The sequence below is a fragment of the Lithobates pipiens genome, unplaced genomic scaffold, assembly GCF_037356315.1.
Source record: "Lithobates pipiens isolate NorthernLeopardFrog02 unplaced genomic scaffold, aLitPip1_a1.2 Scaffold_22, whole genome shotgun sequence".
NCBI classification, from domain to species: Eukaryota; Metazoa; Chordata; class Amphibia; order Anura; family Ranidae; genus Lithobates; species Lithobates pipiens.
The window spans coordinates 172,888,530-172,910,597 of NW_027507784.1; the positions used below are offsets into that span (position 1 = coordinate 172,888,530).

The 22,068-nt window shown below is 41.8% G+C and overlaps 1 protein-coding gene across 1 annotated transcript in view; it reads right to left on the bottom strand.

Moving 5' to 3' along the window:
• TRPM2 (transient receptor potential cation channel subfamily M member 2) overlaps positions 1-22,068 on the bottom strand; it is a 406,419-nt gene that overhangs the window by 237,292 nt on the left and 147,059 nt on the right. Inside the window, exon 7 of the mRNA XM_077448652.1 lies at positions 16,421-16,601. Coding sequence (XP_077304778.1) covers positions 16,421-16,601 — 181 coding nt within the window. The remainder of the gene's footprint in view (positions 1-16,420; positions 16,602-22,068) is intronic.

The window sequence follows — 22,068 nt, forward strand, 5'->3', positions numbered from 1 at the left end:
CATTGCCCCCAGCTACATCACCAACCTCATCTGCAGATATTGCCCAAATCATCCCCTTCACTCCTCCCAGGGCCTCCTGCTCTCTAGCACCCTTGCTACATCCCCGTATCTATTACCTTTTGTACCACCACCCCTCCCTTTAGAATGTAAGCTCTACAAGTAGGGCCCTCCAGTCCCTTCTGTATTGAACTGTACTGTAATTGTGCTGTCCCCCCTCTACATATATATAAATCATGTATAATAATAATAATTTATAGTCTATGTGAAACGTTAAATATATAAGGTTTGATTAGGCAGTGCATCTAGCAAATCTTACATATGGTAGTAATTAGCTTTCATTCCCCCCATCTCAAATGGTATAGGATAAGGTTACACATTTCTTTTAAAGATACATAAAGGTTTGAATATGTATGAGTTAAGAATATAAGTTCTTTATATTGTAATTTTTCTTGAATATGATATTAATAAGAAAATGCGTTTTTCATTGAATATATGCAAATATTGATTTGTGTAACATTATTTGATCTAGATGATGAGTGCTCAACCTGTGGCCCTCCAGCTGTTGCAGAACTACAAGTCCCATCATGCATATGCCTTTGGGAGTCATGCTTGTTTAATCAACAGCCTTGCAATGCATCATGGGACTTGTAGTTTTGCAACAGCTGGAGGGCCACAGGCTGAGCACCCGTGATCTAGATGATAGATAAAGTTATATAGTATAAGGTATATAATTGTATACCATCTCATACACACACCCCACCCTCTGTGTGGCTCTGGAAAGGGGCCCCAAGTTTAGAAATTCAGTGGCCATACCCTCAGTGAGGGGGAAGGGAGTTAGGCTGAAGGTTTGTTCAATATATAGAAGTTTTAAACCAGCCCATTTTAGGAAAAGGTGGGGGAAATTTAGGAGTAAAAAAATAGATGAACAAAGGCTCACATGAGGAAGCTGCCATTAGGGATGAGTCGAACACCCCTCTGTTCGGTTTGCATCGAGATCATGCGAACAGGCAAAAAATGTGTTCAAACACGCGAACACCAATAAAACGCCTATGGGACACGAACATCAATAATCAAAAGTGCTAATTTAAAAATTTTATATGCATGGTATTGTTATAAAAAAGTGTTTGGGGACCTGGATCCTGCCCCAGGGGACAAGTATCAATGCAAAATAAAGTTTTAGAAATGGTTGTTTTTCCGGGAGCAGTGATTTTAATAATGCTTAAAGTGAAACAATTTAAGTGTAATATTCCTTTAAATTTCGTACCTGGGGGGTGTCTATAGCATGCCTGTAAAGGGGTGCATGTTTCCCGTGTTTAGTCTGACAGCAAAATTACATTTCTAAAGGAATAAAAAGTCATTTAAAACTACTAGCGGCTATAATGAATTGTCGGTCCGACAATACACATAACAGTTCATTGATAAAAACGGCATGGAATTTCCCCACAGGGGAACCTCGAACCAAAATGTAAAAAAAAAAATGCGTGGGGGTCCCCCTAACTTCCATACCAGGCCCTTCAGGTCTGGTATGGATTTTAAGGGGAATCTCGTGCCAAAATTGAAAAAAAATGGCGTGGGGTCTCCCCAAAAATCCATACCAGACCCTTATCCAAGCACCCAACTTGGCAGGCCACAGGAAAAGAGGGGGGACGAGAGAGCGCCCCCGTCCTGAACCATACCAGGCCACATGCCCTCAACATTGAAAGGGTGCTTTGGGGTAGCAGCCCACCCCAAACCACCTTGTCCCCATGTTGATGGGGAGAAGGGCCTCATCCCCACAACCCTTGCCCGGTGGTTGTGGGGGTCTGCAGGCAGGGGGCTTATCAGAATCTGGAAGCCCCCTTTAACAAGGGGACCCCCAGATCCCGCCCCCGTGTGAATTGGTAATGGGGTACAAATGTACCCCTATGATTTCACAAAAAAGTGGCAAAAGGGTTAAAAAACATAAGCGATGGTTTTTGACAAGTCCTTTATTAATTTCTTCTTCTTTCTGCTTCTTCTTCCATCTTCTTTCTTCTGGTCTTCCTTTGGTGTTCTTCCTCCATCTGCTTGTTCTCCATCTTCTTCTTCATCTTCTTATTCCTCCGCTCTTCTCGTCCCACATCTTGATTCGGCTTCTTCTCCGCTCCATCCACACGATCCGCCTAAGTGGGAGTCTTCCGCCGTGTGACAGTTCTGTGCTTCTGACACTTCTTATATAATAGAGAGGAAGTCCCCGTGCGTCAGAGGGGGCGGGGCCACCCGTTATATATGACTCCCACTTGGAGGTGGATTGTGCGGACGGAGTGGAGAAGAAGCTGGAGTAAGATGCGGGATGAGAAGAGCGGAGGAAGAAGAAGATGAAGAAGAATATGGAGATGAAGAAGATGAAGGAAGAAGAACACTGCAGGAAGACAAGAAGAAAGAAGATGGAAGAAGAAGCGTAAAGAAGAAGAAATTAATAAAGGATTTTCAAAAAACATCTCTTGTGTTTTTTAACCCTTTTGACATTTTTTTGTGAAATGGTAGGGGTACATTTGTACCCCATTACCAATTCACACGGGGGCAGGGTCTGGGGGGCTCCTTGCTAAAGGGGGCTTCCAGATTCCGATAAGCCCCCCACCCACAGACCCCCAAAACCACCAGGCAAGGGTTGTGAGACCCTTCTCCCATTCAACATGGGGACAAGGTGCTTTGGGGTGGGCCGCTACCTCAAAGCACCCTTCCAATGTTGAGGGAATGTGACCTGGTACAGTTCAGGGGGGGGGGGCGCTTTCTCACCCCCTCTCTTTTTCTGTTGCATGCCATGTTGCGTGCTCAGATAAGGGTCTGGTATGGATTTTTGGGGGGGGGACCCAGGTCCCCAAACACGTTTTATGACAATACCATGCATATAAGCCTTTAAAATTAGCACTTTTGATTTCTCCCATAGACTTTTAAAGGGTGTTCTGCGGCTTTCGAATTTGCGCGAACACCCAAAATTGTTCGCTGTTCGGCGAACTGGCGAACAGCCAATGTTTGAGTCGAACTCATGTTCAACTTGAACTTAAAACTCGTCCCTAGCTGCCATTAACTTTATACACAGACACACATACAGTGCCTTGCGAAAGTATTCGGCCCCCTTGAACTTTTCAACCTTTTGCCACATTTCAGGCTTCAAACATAAAGATATAAAGATTTTATTTTTTGTGAAGAATCACCAACAAGTGGGACACAATTGTGAAGTGGAACGAAATCTATTGGATATTTTAAACTTTTTTAGCAAATAAAAAACTGAAAAGTGGTGCGTGAAAAATTATTCAACCCCTTTACTTTCAGTGCAGCAAACTCACTCCAGAAGTTCAGCGAGGATCTCTGAATGATCCAATGTTGTCCTAAATGACTGATGGTGAAAAATAGAATCCACCTGTGTGTAATCAAGTCTCTGTATAAATGCACCTGCTCTGTGATAGTCTCAGGGTTCTGTTGAAAGTGCAGAGAGCATCATGAAGACCAAGGAACACACCAGGCAGGACCATAATACTGTTGTAGAGAAGTTTAAAGCCGGATTTGGATACAAAAAGATTTCCCAAGCTTTAAACATCCCAAGGAGCACTGTGCAAGCGATCATTTTGAAATGGAAGGAGTATCAGACCACTGCAAATCTACCAAGACCTGGCCGTCCCTCTAAACTTTCAGCTCAGACAAGGAGAAGACTGATCAGAGATGCAGCCAAGAGGCCCATGATTACTCTGGATGAACTGCAGAGAACTACAGCTGAGATGGGAGAGTCTGTCCATAGGACAACAATCAGTCGTACACTGCACAAATCTGGCCTTTATGGAAGAGTGGCAAGAAGAAAGCCATTTCTCAAAGATATCCATAAAAAGTCTCGTCTAAAGTTTGCCACAAGCCACCTGGGAGACACACCAAACATGTGGAAGAAGGTGCTCTGGTCAGATGAAACCAAAATCAAACTTTTTGCCCACAATGCAAAACGATATGTTTGGCGTAAAAGCAACACAGCTCATCACCCTCAACACACCGTCCCCACTGTCAAACATGTTGGTGGCAGCATCATGGTTTGGGCCTGCTTTTCTTCAGCAGGGACAGGGAAGATGGTTAAAATTGAGGGGAAGATGGATGCAGCCAAATACAGGACCATTCTGGATGAAAACCTGTTGGAGTCTGCAAAAGACCTGAAACTGGGACGGAGATTTATCTTCCAACAAAACAATGATCCCAAACATACAGCAAAATCTACAAAGGAATGGTTCACAAATAAACGTATGCAGGTGTTAGAATGGCCAAGTCAAAGTCCAGACCTGAATGCAATCGAGAATCTGTGGAAAGAGCTGAAAACTGCTGTTCACAAACGCTCTCCATCCAACTTCACTGAGCCTGAGCTGTTTTGCAAGGAAGAATGGACAAGAATTTCAGTCTCTCGATGTGCAAAACTGATAGAGACATACCCCAAGCGACTTGCAGCTGTAATCGCAGCAAAAGGTGGCTCTACAAAGTATTAACGCAAGGGGGCCGGATAATTTTGCACGCCCCACTTTTCATTTTTTTATTTTTTATTAAAAAAGTTTCAAAAATCCAATAGATTTCATTCCACTTCACAATTGTGTCCCACTTGTTGGTGATTCTTCACAAAAAATAAAAATTTTATATCTTTATGTTTGAAGCCTGAAATGTGGCAAAAGGTTGAAAAGTTCAAGGGGGCCGAATACTTTCACAAGGCAATATGATTAGATATACAATATTTATCTCAAGAATATAATTACATTATTGATATTATTTTTACATTCTGCATTTTAACATAGTTCTTGTAAAATTATGCTATTTTATTATTAAATCAAGAGTTTTTACACAAGAACTGGAAGGACTTTCTATTTCAGGACTTTTCTTATTCATATAAGTTTTACAGTGTTACCCATTTATTATATTTAAAATGTAATATCTCAAAGATATGATGTGGGTTAAATGAGAGTTCTTTGACTAAGAGTGAAAGCTTTAAGACAATAACAACATTTATTGGTGAGTAGTTGAAAGTCTAATACACAACCATCTATTTATAGCAGGGGTCTCAAACTGGCGGCCCTCCTGCGGTTGCAAAACTACAAATCCCATCATGCCTGCCTGTGGGAGTCATGCTTGTAACTGTCAGCCTTGCAATGCCTCATGGGACTTGTAGTTTCGCAACAGCTGGAGGGCCGCCAGTATGAGACCCCTGATCTATAGGCTACACCAAGGAAGAAAATATTAGGTTAAAATAAAAGAATACAGAGTATATTCATCAAAATACAAACATCAAGTAAACAAAAAATATGACAAGCAGGTATACTTTTAAGTGTTGGGAGCTGACCTGATATTTACCAGTAGTGATGTTTTTAGGCCCACGTCAGACTCATGATTCCTTTCCTCTGTGTGTACTTCCCCACTAATATAGGCCCATCTCTCATTGACTTGAACAGGGCCCCCCTGATTGGTAACAGAATTACCAATCTCCTCCCTCCGGGCGTATATCCTCCAAGATTGGACAATTTCCCCTTCCCCTTCCCCTTAATTTAGCATATCCCAGCCCCTCAATAGCATCTCCTCTCTTGGGGAGATAATTAGTTTTAAGAAAAATTAATTAAAGAGAAGGTTCTATTGAATGGGGAATTTAACTATGCATGGCCATAGCTGGGGCAAATTGTTCATTCTTGAACAGATCAAAGAAATATTCCCAGCATAACAAACACCCTTTGAAGTGAATAAAGAGTTGGTTAACACAGAGGACTACAAAGCCTTTATCTTAGCTATGAATTCAGCCCCCCGTCAAGTCTCCACTACAGTATTCAACTTAGATGCTATCTCTTCCTTGAATTTTAATTTACGACAGGTAAATAGTAGAGCATCTCCCATAACACACATGCCTAATGCCGTGTACACACGATCAGAATTTCGGCCAGCAAAAGTCTGATGAGAGCTTTTCATCGGAAAATGCGACCGTGTGTAGGCTCCATTGGAATTTAGCTGTCTGGATTTCCGCCAGCAGAAAATTGATAGCATGTTCTCAATTTTCCCAATGGAAATTCCGATCGTGTGTATGCAATTCCGACATGCCAAAACTCACGCATGCTCAGATTCAACTACGAGATGGAAGCTATTGGCTACTGGGTATTGAACTTTTTCTAGTCCCGTCATATGTGTTGTATGTCACCGCGTTCTTGGCGGTTGGAATTTGGTGTGACCATGTGTAGGCAAGACAGTTTGAGCGTAATTCCATCGGAATTCCATCAGGAAAACCATCAGAGCTTTTTCCGACGAGAATTCCGATCGTGTGCACGCGGCAATACATTCCTGCAAGTCAAAAGGAACTGTTAGATGAATTAGATACTCTTTCAGTCATTGGTCATTGGTCTAACCAAGCACAGATCTGCTTGGTTAGATGTGTCCCCTGTCCCCCCACCAGCCAGGAAATCTGAAACTGGAAGTGATGAAACAATCATCACTTCTGGTTTCATTTTTTACATGTGAAAGCGAGGCTTGAATACCACTTTCACTTTCAGGCCTGCAGCCTGCTACTGCAGCCATCAGCTTGTAATTACCAGTTCCCTCTTTGGATATATGTAGTACATCCAAAGAGCTGAACTATTTAAAGCAGAACTTTACTAAAAACAGTTTAATAACTATTTAACCACTTTCTGCTCAGGCTATGGCTGAAAGACAGCTACAGCGTGGGCTTCCAGTGTGGGCAGGGTGATGTCCTCCTGTGATTGCTCTGCTCACGTGCCCCCTGCAGCATGCTCTGTGATCGTTAAGTCCTTTGGACTTGACTGATCACAGAACAGTGTAAAGAGCCAATCACAGTGGCTCTTTACCACATGATCAGCTGACAACTGATCACAGATGTAAACAGGAGCTGGTTATCTGCTTTTTGTCTCCTCACGATCAGTGTGAGGATAATAGAAGAAAGACGATAACCGGCTTCTGTTACAGGGACATCAGTCCCAATTTGTGCCCACCAGTACTGCTAATCAGTGCCAACCAATGCCACCTATCCATGCTCACCAATGCTGCCAATCAGTGCCCACCAGTGCCTCATCATCAGTATCACCTATCAGTGCTGCCTACCAGTGCCCATCAGTGCCGCCTATCAGTGCCACCTATCAGTGCTCTTCACTGCCACCTATCAGTGCTCATCAGTGCCACCTATCAATGCTCATCAGTGCCCCCATCAGTGCCACTAAATGACTCAGCATGGCAATGAGAAGAGGGAAAACTCATTGCGCAACATCCAGTAAATTAAACATAAATTTATTAAAAATCTACTTACAGCAACAAAGATAAAACAAGCATTGGAAAATACAATCTGTCCTCCACCCTCCACGGGTGTGTTGACATCTCCACTATTTCCTTTACTTTGCCTGATTTTTAATAAACCTTTGTTTAATTTACTGGATGTTGCACAATGAGTTTTCCTTCTGCTGAAGACAAGTCTTTGTGGTGCTTCCCAGTAATGTCATATTGATGGTGGTTAAAAAACGATACAGTAGCCCACACCTAGAGTGAAAAGTGAAGCTTACTAAGGTGATTATTAACCTTGATAGGTCTAACGTTCTAGTAAGAGGTTATGGGGTTTATTTACTAAAGGCAAATCCACTTTGCACTACAAGCGTACTTGAAAGTGCATTTGCTGTAGATCGCTTTAGATATGAGGGGAAGATCTGAGATGAGGAGAAGCTCTGCTGATTTTATCATCCAATCATGTGCAAGCAAAAATTCAGTTTTTTTCTTTACCTTGCATGTCCCCCTTAGATCTGCAGTCACTGCATTTCAGAGTGCACTTGAAGTGCAAAGTGGATTTGCCTTTAGTAAATAATCCCCATTGTATTTTCCAGTGCTTGTTTTATCTTCGTTGCTGTAAGTAGATTTTTAATAAACTTATGTTAAATTTACTGGATGTTGCGCAGTGAGTTTTCCCTTTATTTGACCTAAAGAGGGAAACGCTGGGTGTTTTATCACTGGAGGACTAAAGGAGCAATTTTGGCACACTCTGGACTATCACTTTTTTTCTGGACTTTATTTCTGGACTATTTTCTTTATACATTGTATTTTCACTCTATTTTGCATGAATGCAATTTTTATTCTAGATTTGTATACAATCTGTCCTCCACCCTCCACAGGTGTGTTGACATCTCTGCTATTTCCTTTGCTTTGCCTGAATTTTAATAAACCTTGGTTTAATTTACTGGATGTTGCACAATGAGTTTTCCTTCTTTTCATTGCCATGCTGACTCATCTGGTCTAATACTGCCGAGGACAAGTCTGTGTGGTGCTTCCCAGAAATGTCATCTTAACCCCTTCCTAACCAGCCACCACAGCTGTTCTGGGGCAGGTTTACTCCCCTGGGTGAACCGATGTAACTGTATGTCGGTTCGTCTTTTGACCACTACGGGTCACCAGTGTGGTGCACCTACGGTGCCACAGCGTGGCACACCCACAGCATAACGCTGGAGCCGATGCGAGCGCTTAGTGGGGGCGCAATGAGCGCTGGGCACCGAGATCACTTGTGACAGAGCGAGAACCGGGATCTGTGTGTGTAAACATACAGATTCCACTTCTCTCAGGGGAGAGGAGACGGTTCGTGTGCTCATACCATATATGAACACCGATCTCCTGCCTCACCTAATCAGTCCCATCCCCCCACAGTTAGAACACACACAAGAGAAAGCATTCAATCCTTTGATCGCCCCTAGTGTTAACCCCTTCCCTGTCAGTGACATTTATACAGTAATTGGTGCATTTTTATAGCACTGATCGCTGTATACGTGTCAAAGGTCTCAAAAATGTGTCAAAAGTGTCCAATTTGTCCACCGCAATATCACAGTCCCGATAAAAATCGCAGATCACCACCATTTCTAGTATAGAAAAATAATAAAAATGCCATAAATTAACCCCTATTTTGTAGACGCTATAACTTTTGCGCAAACCAATCAATAGATGCTTCTTTTGATTTTTTATACCAGAAATATGTAGAAGAATACATATCAGCCTAAACTGAGGTAACTTTTTTTTTTTTAATTTGGGATATTTTATTATAGCAATAAGTAAAAGATGTTGTGTATTTTTCAAAATTGGCACTCTTCTTTTGTTTATAGCGGAAAAAATAAAAACTGCAGAGGTGGGGAAAAAAAGAAGGCCAATTTTGTTTGGGTACAGCATCGCATGACCGCGCAATTGTCAGTTATTGTCAATTAAATCAACGCAGTGCCGTATCGCAAAAAAATGGCCTGGTCATTGAGCAACCACATCTTCCGGGGCTGAAGTGATTAATGGCGGTTGAAAAACACTACAGTAGCCGAAACCTAGAGTGAAAGGTGAAGTTCACTAAGGTGATTATTGACCTTGATAGATCTAACATTCTGGTAAGAGGCTATGTTTATTTGACCTGAAGAGGGGAGCACTGGGTGTTTTATCACTGGAAGACTAAAGGAATAATTTTGGCACACTCCGGACTATCACTTTATGGACTTTTTTCTGGACTTTATTTCTGGATTATTTTCTTTATACATTGTATTTTCACTTTATGTTGCATTAATGCACTTTAGTAATGGAGGCATTTGTTATTAATTGCTATGAATTGTAAATTTAGCACTAATGCACTTTATCATTAAGGCTTACTTAGTTGATTGAATATTGTTTACAAGTGACAGTGCAGCACAATTTTTATTTTAGATTTGTTAGTGAGTGCAGCTGTCTAACTCAAAAAATGTTAAGGTATTTTTTCACTAAGCGCAGGTTTTCTTCTTATTTACAATACTATATTATGTTCATCAACTGCATAATAAGGAAAGAGATTTACAAACTAAATGAAAGGGAATAAAAAACCCAATTGCAGAGTTGTGTGGGGAGACTATAGGGTTAAGACTTGCCATTTGTGAAATGCAGTCACCAATGTAAGCAGCGTGGTCATATCCAGATAGTGAGCCATCAGATATCCAACATGTTGAGAAATAAGCAAGCACATTTAAATCAGTCTCCACAAGCAATTTATAAAGCCAATACCCAACATAACTATATATAAAGGTAAGGCAATCATTTCTGAATACACTTTAAATTTTGTTAACAGTATGGAAACAAATACTCTAAAATGAAGCTCACTTCTGTGATTCTTAAAGTGTTTAAAGGGACTTTATAATGGTATTCTAATACTTTACTATATTCAGTGCTGAAAAAATAAACATAAACAATTATTTTTTATATTGAATTTTAATATCAAATAAAAACATGTACAGGCGGTCCCCTAGTTACAAACATCCGACTTACAAATGACTCCTACTTACAAACGGAGGGAGCCAACAGGAAGCAAATAGAAATCTACCCCTAGGAAAGGAAATTCACTTCTTTAAGAGTTATTATTGGAAAAAGGTACCTCCACTGATGCTTTATCACCAAGGCTTGTTTCCACATTAACCCAAAATTTTCAAAATCCAATTGTCATTGGGACAGAAAGTGAGGGTAAATCTTCTGAACAGGGGCACAAACAACAAAACAAATGTTACAGGAGTGTTAACCCTTCCTTACACTACCCAAAAAGCTTAAAAAAATTTTTTTTGGCCTGAGCTACACTTAAAAAATGTACCTGTTCAGACTTACAAACAGATTCAACTGAAGAACAAACCTACAGACCCTATCTTGTTTGGCTTGTAACTCAGGGACCGCCTGTAGTCTTCTACCAGACCAACAGGGGGGTTTGGATTCCTTTCCACGTTTGTCATTTTCAATTTACTGTAAAAAGCCTGTTATTTGCAGAAAGCTCAATTCAAACATCTGATTAACTTAACGCTCTGACTAATTTCATATTGGAGGGCTCAGTGCAAGGTTTTTTCTAACCTTCCACTTCTGTAACATCATATTAAAGTGGAACTAAACTTTATCTGAGCACCAAATACCAAAAACACAATTTAAATCACTAATACTATTTAAAGCAAATTCGCTCATTCATCCATGTCACCATGCTTTATTTTGTTGAAAAATAACTTTGAAAAACACCCCCTAGCATTTTTAGCCATGACCATCTTGTGCAAGGGCAGATGATTCATGTATAATTTACTTCCTGCAATTCATCTGCCCTTAGCTCAGGCATGCAGGCAGGGAGGGTGTGCATAGCTGAGAAAGTCACCCCTCTCCTCCTCCAGATGAAAGAAAAAAATGCCCATGAAGACTTCTGGAATGTATTACATCATTTTTGCCTGGGCCAAAAACCAGGAAGCAACTGAAGAAATGAAAAAAAAGAAAGTTTAAAACAAGTAAATATAATATAATTTCTTATCTATTTACTAAGGCTAGCAGCATAAGTATTAAAAACATTTAATGTTGATTGAGAGAGTTTAGTTTTGCTTTAAGGGCCTGTGCTATTAGCATTAGTTTGAAATGCTCTCAGAGCCTGAGCGTGTGCCAAGAAACATCTTCCAACATCTATCTTCAACAGAAGTCAATAAAACCATCAACTTTAAATTTTGGACAATCCCTGCTGAACCAGCTGAATTTTTATCAGTGTATTGGCAGCTTTACCCTCTCACCCCTTTCCTCTTCTTTTTTGATCCCATGTTACAATAATGCAACTTAATATGACATGAAAGTTCACGTGTTCTACCTGTTGTACAGTTGTAAAGCAGATCCTGTAAAATTGATCTCAGACAATTTCTGTGACTTTAAAAATCTTTCTCTGAATAAAACTGATTGTATAAGAAAAATCTAGAAGAAAGGGGTGCGATTTCACAATATCCTCCAGTTTAGCAGATAATTGTTAGGAAAGGCTAGAACAGGTTTTTTTTTTTTTTCTGTATTCCATGGGAAGAAATGTAATCTCACTTCCTGTTGTGGAGACTGCATATGTAGTTGAAATCTCATCAACAAGGATCTAGGCAGCAACATAAACTCGAAAAGGGTTATTATAGTTTTCCAAGCTCCCCAAAATGATAAAAAAACTATGGAAAACACACAAATAACTAGTAAGCGTCTGGGATCAATAGAGCTGCTAGCACACAAGGTGACCATACAAAACCTTATACACAAATATATTTTTCCCAACAATATCATACTTTATACAGTATCTAACAAAAGTGAGTACACCCTCACATTTTTGTAAATATCTTATTATATCTTTTCATGTGACAGCACCAAAGAAATTACACTTTGCTACAATGTAAAGTGGTGTGCAGCTTGTATAACAGTGTCAATTTGCTGTCCTCTCAAAATAACTCAACACACAACACAACAAAAGTGAGTACACCCAAAGTGAAAATGTCCAAATTAGACCCAATTAGCCATTTCATGTGCCATGTGACTCCTTAGTGTTACAAGGTCTCAGGTGTGAATGGAGAAAGGTGTGTTAAATTTGATGTTATCACTCTCACTCTCTCATACTGGACACTGGAAGCTCAAAAAAGCACCTCATGGCAAAGAACTCTCTGAGGATCTGAAAAAAGAGTTGCTGCTCTACATAAAGATGGCCTAGGCTATAAGAAGATTGCCAAGACCCTGGAACTGAGCTCCAGCATGGTAGCCAAGACCATACAGCTGTTTAACAGAACAGGTTCCACTCAGAACAGGCCTCGCCATGGTCGACCAAAGAAGTTGAGTGTACGTGCTCTGCGTCATATCCAGAGGTTGTCTTTGGGAAATAGATGTATGACTGCTGCCAGTATTTCTGCAGAGGTTGAAGGGGTGGGGGGTCAGCTTGTCAGTGCTCAGACCATACGATGCACACTGCATTAAATTGGTTGTCTCAGAAGGACACCCCTTCTAAAGATGATGCACAAGAAAGCCTGCAAACAGTTTGCTGAAGACAAGTAGAATAAGGGCATGGATTACTGGAACCATGTCCTGTGGTCTGATAAGACTAAGACAAACATATTTGGTTCAGATGGTGTCAAGCGTGCGTGACGGCAACCAGGTGAGGAGTACAAAGACAAGTGTGTCTTGCTGCAGTCAAGCATGGTGGTGGGAGTGTCATGGTCTGGAGCTGCATGAGTGCTGCCGACACTGGGAAGCTACAGTTTATTGAAAGAATCATGAATGCCAACATGTACTGTGACATAGTGAAGCAGAGCATGATTCCTTCCCTTCAGAGATTAGGCAGCAGGGCAGTATTCCAACATGATAACGACCCCAAACACACCTCCAGGATGACCACTGCCTTGCTAAAGAAGCTGAGGGTAAAGGTGATGGACTGGCCAAGCATTTCTCCAGACCTAAACCCTATTGAGCATCTGTGGGGCATCCTCAAATGGAAGGTGGAGGAGTGCAAGGTCTCTAACATTCACCAGTTAGGTGATGTCATCATGGAGGTGTGGAAAAGGACTCCAGTGGCGACCTGTGAAGCTCTGGTGAACTCCATGCCCAAGAGGGTTAAGGCAGTGCTGGAAAATAATGGTGGCCACACAAAATATTGACACTTTGGGCCCAATTTTGACACTTGACAGTTGCCAGCGCTTTAAACATTATTGGCTGTGTGTTATTTTGAGAGGACAGCAAATTTACACTGTTATACAAGCGTGTCGTTACATGAAAAGATATAATAAAATATTTACAAAAATGTGAGGGATGTACTCACTTTTGAGAGATACTCTATAAAATATGATTCTGTTGGGAAAAAGATATGCTCCACTATGTGCCACAAAAGTTCCAGTGATCTTAATCCTCCACCAATTACAAACTCACCACAAATATTTAGTATATACGCCTCTTGTTTGTGGCACAAACTTTCTCTTAAAATGTCAAATGTTCCACAAAAAGCTTACCCCACATAGCCCAGAATGTTCTATATAGTGTAGTACTTTTTTGCCAAATTTTATAGCCTAAAAATATAGCTCACAACTCGCCAGACTTACAAAGATGGCCACTGTTCCCGAAAAGTGGAAGCAGCGGCGTGACGTCAGCATGTAGGCCCCTCCCAATGTGTTGTGTGCAAACGCATGTCCTAAGGGGACAACATATAACATTTTGTCTAAATCCCTCTGCTTTAATGCATCTGTAATATCTCTAAAATGCAAAAAGGTGAGCCAAGAAAAGAAGTATGCAAAGGCGGCTAAACAGGAGTGCTGACATGAGTCCTCTACTAATAACATCCAGAGGGAGACTTGATAAGCCATTATATCAAGGATAAAGCAGAGCCGACTAAAGAGCACAGCCTTTTACAAAGTGCATATGAGGTGATTTGTATTCATATACATTGGCTTCACAGTCTGTCATTTAATCAGCTTAGGTCTATAACAATGGTGATAGTGATATTCAAATTACAATATTATAGCTATACTATGTTTTATATCTGTTTTATTTGCATCTTGCTTAACAATAAAACAATAACTAACAGATAAAAAAGAATTAGCTCCTGAATTTTGAAGTAGTAGGGGTCTTTGTATACTTGTTGCATGGTTTACCACCTTTAACAGGTTTAAAAATGGGTTGAATAGAGGTGCACCATTTATATAGAGAGATAAATATAATAGGGTTGAATTACTAAAGTAAAATATACTGTACACAGCACTTCCCCTTAAGTGACACCCAAATAAATAATAAACAAATAATGTATATAGTATATAAAATACAATTAATTCATTAAGGTGGTATAAAAAGTGCAAAATGCGCCATATACAGTACAGCATATAAATTCATAGCATAATGTAAGGTGCACTTAAAGTGGTTGTAAACCCTTACAAACCACTTTGACCTACAGGTAAGCCTAGATTAAGGCTTATCCGTAGGCCCAAGAAATATCTCCTAAACCTACACGGTTTAGGAGATATTTACAAAAAGACAGGCACCACTGTCTACGGCGCATGCGCCGTAGACAGCGCCGAGCAGGCACACTGGGCATGCCGCTGCCAACGGCGATATGTGTTAGTATTGGCTCCCGTGCGCATGCGCTGGAGTGACGTGATCGCTGCTCTGGTACTGTGAGTGGCTGGAGCAGTGATGCCCGGAAGAAGATGGACGCTCCGTGCTACAGGGGACAGCAGTGACATCGCTGGCTCCTGTGTCAGGTAAGTGACATGTAATGTCAGGTAAGTGACATGTAATGGGCTACTGTGCATAGTAGCCCATTATGCTTTACCTTTGCAGAGAGACAAAGTGGAGGTAAACCCATTAGGGTTTACTTCTTCTTTAATCAATACATATAGTCCATAATATGTTGTATGAAGTGTGATTAATACACACTATATCCACCATGTGACTGTTTCCCCAAAAAACATGTGATCCAAGTGTTAATGCCTGGCATTAAGTTACATTTTTTTTAGGTGTCAGCATCCCCCTTCACCCTCCTTTTTACTTACCTGAGCCCTCATTCAATCCAGCACCATGCACGTCTGCAGCTCTTGTCTACCCTTAATTCTTCTTCTCCCTGGCTTTTCCGTAACAAAATTGAGAACATTCTTGATTCCAGGATCTTTAGGAGCAAATTACAATATTTGGTTCAGATTAAGAACCAGATCCAAAATACTTTACTAATCCCAACAGGGAAATTAATATGAGAAGGATATGGGCTAGGAGAAAATTCTTGGAACATTCAGTGGCTGTCCTGGAAGGAGGGGAGTACTATCAGGATCAATGTAAAGAGCCAACTTCTGAGCCACTGTGTGAGAGAGGGACACTTGGCTAAAGAATGACACCTGTGATTATTGATTGAAGCCTTTTTTCCAGTTTAGTCTGGTAAGAGAGTTTTTCAACAGGGGTGATCTGTCCCCCAGTCTTACTCACGAGTGGAGGTGTTGGTGGTAGATCACTGTGCAACCTAAGTGTTTGGAATTTCCAATCAGATGGGACTTTGTTTCACTGAATGCGGATTGAGAAATACAACTTGCTTTTTTCTGATATCATTCTAATATCACTGTCACTTTATATTGATATATGAATTGATGTAATGTTGTGTAGCGCTGCCTGATGTGATTTGTTTTTTATAATCAAAATGATAGTTAGAGGAAACTCTCTGCACTTTTTTATAGCACCTTAAAAGATAAATTGTATTTTTATACATTATATATATATTTATTATTGGTTTATTTATTTATTTTGCTGTCGCATAGGGGTAATTGCTGTACATATGATTTATGTTAGATTAATGTGATTCACATTAGATTTACAGCAGCATTAAAGATTTTGATTATAGCAATGGTTAGAGTGCAGTACTTTGGTAAAGGTTTTTTTGATATGCTAAAGGAGTACAGGGTGTTCACTTCCCTTTGAATAAAGCAAAGCAATGTTTCCATGGAATACCTTTGTCTCTCTATGTACCTTGTGCATTATTTCTTATTCAAACTGAAAACACCATCACTTAATTCACTAAATTAAGTCAACATCTAATTTAAGTCAAAACTCCCCTCATTTAGCAAATGAAACCCTTACACGGTCATACAGTATCCAGCTAGATTTGCTATAAACGCTTGCCAATTCCTTTTGAACTCTTGCTTACCTCCTTTTACTTTTGTCTGCTCTGAAATGAACTTTTCCAGCTTTGCCCGCAGAGTGATTTCAACACCATATCTTCCATTTGTACCATCATCCACAAGAATAAAATGGGTATGGTTATTATCTAAACAGGAAAGACTTCCTTGGTTATCTTCATCTATCTGGTATTCAGCTGGAAATGCCCCCTGCATATGTGAAAAAATAAAATACATTATGAAAAAAGAAGTAATTTAGGTTTGTAATATGTATGAGAATGCTTTAATATATCAAACCACAAGAGCTCTTACTTTTTCCACAATGCATCTCAATAGTCAGTATGCACATGGCCACATCTTTCTAAGCAATATAAAGTGTAAGTCTAAAGTTAAAAGATGAGAGCTGTCATTAAATGTAGGCTCCATGGTTGTCACCCTGATCCTGGCTTCACTTCCTAGCCAGTTACTGATCTGGATCAAGCAGGCAGCCAGTGAAGTTGCAATATTCTGAACTGTTATCCTGCATGGTCAGTGATTCACTAGGTGGTAATAGGGATGGGCTTTATGTTCGGGTTGAACATGAGTTCGACTCGAAAATTGGCTGTTCACCTGTTCGCCAAATAACAATTTGAGGTGTTCGCGGCAAATTCGAAAGCCACGGAACACCCTTTAAAAGTCTATGGGAGAAATCAAAAGTGCTAATTTTAAAGGTTAATATGCAAGTTATTGTCATAAAAAAGTGTTTGGGGACCTGGGTCCTCCCCCAGGGGACATGTATCAATGCAAATTTTTTTTTTTAAAACTGACTTTTTTTGGGAGCAGTGATTTTTATGATAGAAAATACTATAAATAGCAGCGCTAAGGTTTATACTTGGTTGCTGCCGCCCTACAGATCTACAGCCCCCAACAGAAGGCTGTGGATGTGCAAAGTTTTTATAAAGAAGATATAGGGCCCAAGGCGCTACCCCAAAATTATATGAACTAGATCAGTATTTAAGGGGGTCTCCAGATTCCTCTCTACCACCAGAGGAAGAGACCCTCTAAGCAAAAGGAAGACAGGATTATCTGTGTCTTGATACTGAGAACACGCTACATATATTATATCAGGCTATAATATCCAGTAAGTCTATCAGATCGTATAAAGTGTTTTCCTATAATGAGTGTGTGTATACACCATACACTCAAAATGGGCAAATTGGGCAACCCGTTCTCTACATACACACTCCCAAGGCTATTGTGTAAGGCAATACAGAATGTCGAAATGGATTGAACAAATAAATAATTATAAAAAATGATTATGAAAAATGATTATGAATGTAAATATGAAACAGAAGAATCTATATAAATCGGACCATATGTATAAATGTGAGATAATCACGATGCTTCTCTATCGTTCAACTATTCCACACTATATATCTCCATGTGAAAGAAAAGAGGAGCATCATCCATCATTAGTCCATGTAACAATAAAGTCCAAATTATGTGCAAAAAACAGTTTTCCAAAATTCATAAAGTGCAGTGTGCGCAAAAGTGCAAAAACATGTGCAGAAAAAATGCAAACACCAGCTATTTTTGTATGCGTCCCAAAAAAGCTTTTCAAAAAATCTATATATAAATAAAGTGCACAGTCAATATGTAACAGGTCTCAGGAACTATGAATTGAATAACGAATCAGGTTAAAGGTGACTTTAGTGCTTGATCAAAATAATCCAGTGACTTCCGTGCTCGCCCACTCGGGTCCCCACTCACCAGATCCTTGTCCCCCAAAGGGGTTAAGTGCATGTAGTCCCTCAGTGTCCAACTATTTCCATTCAATTCGTCCACCTCCTTTCACTTATCTGTATTCTTTATACCTAGGATGGTCCCCTTTAATAAAGGCTTGTGGCAATGTGATGGATCCTCAGAGAGAACAAAAAGGCAGCTCCCATGGTGCAGTATTATAGTCACCAAAAATTAATTTATTAAAAAATTCTTACAGATCAAAAATTTCCAAAATTTAAAAATAATTAAAAATATATGGTGGGCGGCAGACACAAAAACAAAACAATTAATGAGGACGAAGATGGAAAAGCACCTATCAGGTCCCAATAGCTAACACTGGTAGCATTATTACCCAGCGTAATGCACCCACTACTGGCCGTGTGCTAAATTCACAATCCTCACTCAGTCAGATCTAGCGGTCTTGCCGGGACATTTAGCAATTGGATTTTGCCTAGTTTTTTCTATTAACTGCGTGAGGATTGTGTATTTAGCACACGGGCCAGTAGTGGGTGCATTACGTGGGTGCATTACGCTGGTTAATAGTGCTACCAGTATTAGCTATTGGGACCAATTCAAATCCAAATCATTTTTCACAATCATTTTTTATAATTATTTATTTGTTCAATCCATCTCAACATTCTGTATTGCCTTACACAATAGCCTTGGGAGTGTGTATGTAGAGGACGGGTTGCCCAATTTGCCCATTTTGAGTGTATGGTGTGTACACACACTCATTATAGGAAAACACTTTATACGATCTGATAGCCTTAGGCCGCGTACACACGGGCGGACTGTTCGCTCAACTTTGTCCGCTGAACAGTGTTTCAGCGGACAGTCCGCCCGTGTGTGGGCTTTCAGCGGACAGTTTCAGCGGACAGTTTGACGGACAAAGTCTTTCGGAAATTCCGAAAAACTGTCCGCTGAAACTTTGTTTGAGCGAACAGTCCGCCCGTGTGTAGGCTACTTTCGAAATGAGCAAACTGTTCCCGCTCGGAGGAAAGTCTGCTCATTTCGAGCGCGTGTGAAGGTAGGCGGGGCCCGCGACGGAGACGTCGCGGGCTCCGCCGCCTGGAATGGACTTAAAGGGGAACCCCAACGCCGAAAAAAATCGGCGTGGGGGTCCCCCCAAAGTCCACAACAGACCCTTGTCCGAGCACGCTACCCGGCCGGCCAGGAAAGGGGGGCGAGCGAGCGCGCCCCCCCTCCTGAGCCGTACCAGGCCGCGTGCCCTCAACATGGGGGGTGCCTTGGGGAAGGGGGGGCCGCGCGGCCCCCCACCCCAAAGCACCTTGTCCCCATGTTGATGAGGACAAGGGCCTCTTCCCGACAACCCTGGCCGTTGGTTGTCGGGTCTGCGGGCGGGGGGCTTATCGGAATCCGGGAGCCCCCTTTAATAAGGGGGCCCCCGGATACCGGCCCCCCACCCTATGTGAATGAGTATGGGGTACAATGTACCCCTACCCATTCACCTGTAAAATAAAAGTACCCAAAATAAAAACACAACACACGAGAAAAAATATTTTATTGCACAGCTCCGGGGGTCTTCCGTCTTCGGGGGTCTTCTCGCCGGACTCCTCCGCTATCTTCATGTAGCTCTTTTGCTAGCGGAGGAGTCTGGCTTTCTTCCTCCCCGCCGCCGGCCTCTTCTCCCGACTTCGGGGGTCTTGTCCCCCTCTTCGGTTCTTCTGCCGGGCCACCGCGCCTTCTTGTAGCTCTTTTTCTGTCGCCGCTGTCGCCGTCGCCGCCTTCCATTCTTCTTCTTCTTGTTGTTCTTCTTCTTCTCCAGGAGATGTTGACACGACGCTCTCTCCGGCCGGAATGCCAGAGCCGCGCTGCGCTGCCACTTATATAGTGCCAATGGGGCGGTGTCACATGGTATATGTCACATGGGTTGGTCACATGGGTTGATGTCACATGGTGACCCCGCCCCCTTACGATGTCATAGTCCCCATGTGACATCAACCCATGTGACCAACCCATGTGACATATACCATGTGACACCGCCCCATTGGCACTATATAAGTGGCAGCACAGCGCGGCTCTGGCATTCCGGCCGGAGAGAGCGACGTGTCAACATCTCCTGGAGAAGAAGAAGAAGAAGAAGAAGAACGGAAGGCGGCGACAGAAGACCGGGCCACTGCCTCTAAAAGAGCTAGAAGAAGGCGCTGTGGCCCGGCAGAAGAACCGAAGAGGGGGACAAGACCCCCGAAGTCGGAAGAAGAGGCCGGCGGCGGGGAGGAAGAAAGCCGGACTCCTCCGCTAGCAAAAGAGCTACAAGAAGATAGCGGAGGAGTCCGGAGAAGACCCCCGAAGACGGAAGACCCCCGGAGCTGTGCAATAAAATATTTTAACCCTGTGTTGTGTTTTTTTTTGTACTTTTTTTCACAGGTGAATGGGTAGGGGTACATTGTGCCCCATACTCATTCACATAGGGTGGGGGCCGGTATCCGGAGGCCCCCTTCTTAAAGGGGGCTCCCGGATTCCGATAAGCCCCCCGCCCGCAGACCCCGACAACCAACGGCCAGGGTTGTCGGGAAGAGGCCCTTGTCCTCATCAACATGGGGACAAGGTGCTTTGGGGTGGGGGGGCCGCGCGCCCCCCCCTTCCCCAAGGCACCCCCCATGTTGAGGGCACACGGCCTGGTACGGCTCAGGGGGGGGGTGCGCTCGCTCGCCCCCCCTTTCCTGGCCGGCAGGGTAGCGTGTTTGGACAAGGGTCCGATTTTTTTCGGCGTTGGGTGTCCCTTTAAGTCCATTCCAGGCGGCGGTGCCCGCGACGTCTCCTTCGCGGGCCCCGCCTACCTGTACAAGCGCTCGAAATGGGCGGACTTGCCTCCGCCTTACGTGGGCGAGTCCGTTCATTTCAAAAGTTGAGCGAACTGTTTGGCAAACAGTTCACTGAAACAGTCCGCTCAAAAAGTGCCGTGTGTGGGCAAGTCCGCTCATGCAAATTTTGAGCGGACTGTTGCGGCAACTGTTTGACGAACAAAGTTTCAGCGAACAGTCCCCGCGTGTGTACGCGGCCTTACTGGATATTATAGCCCGATATAATATATGTAGCGTGTTCTCAGTATCAGAGAAGACACAGAAAATCCTGTCTTCCTTTTGCTTAGAGGGTCTCTTCCTCTGGTGGTAGAGAGGAATCTGGAGACCCCCTTAAATACTGATCTAGTTCATATAATTTTGGGGTAGCGCCTTGGGTCCTATATCTTCTTTATAAAAAGTGATTTTAATAATGCTTAAAGTGAAACAATAAAAGTGTAATATTCCTTTAAATTTCGTACCTGGGGGTGTCTATAGAATTCCTGTAAAGTGGCGCATGTTTCCCGCCTTTAGAACAGTCTAAGAGCAAAATTACATTTCTAAAGGAAAAAAGTGGTGTTTTCTGTTTTAAATCAATAAAAAAATCTTTGACAAACACAGGGAAAAGCCCAATAATGTCAGTTTTTTGCCATTCGCACAGAACAAATGTACTTGCACTTTCACTGGGCGAATTGCTATATATATATATATATATATATATATATATATATATATATATATATATATATATTTTTTTTTTTTTTTATATAAATACCCCCCTATGATTACACACTATTTATTATAAACCACAGTTGATGATTGATTATGTTTCCTTCATGTTAAACTCCAAATAAAGGTTGTAAGTGCTGTATATCTTGAATGCGCCGTCATATGTTCTTCCCAAAGCATAACTAAAGGCTTAACTTTTTTTTAGATTTAGTCAGATAAGTGAGGGGTTATAATCACTACCCTGGTCACCAATGTCCCCAGGAATAAAGGAGAAATCTTTCAGTGCGCACATGTGCTCAAGTGACAACTCTCACTTCTTGTTGAGTCTACAGGAGTTGATGCTCATTCAAGCACTATTTGTGGTTAATAGACCACAGCAGGGTCTT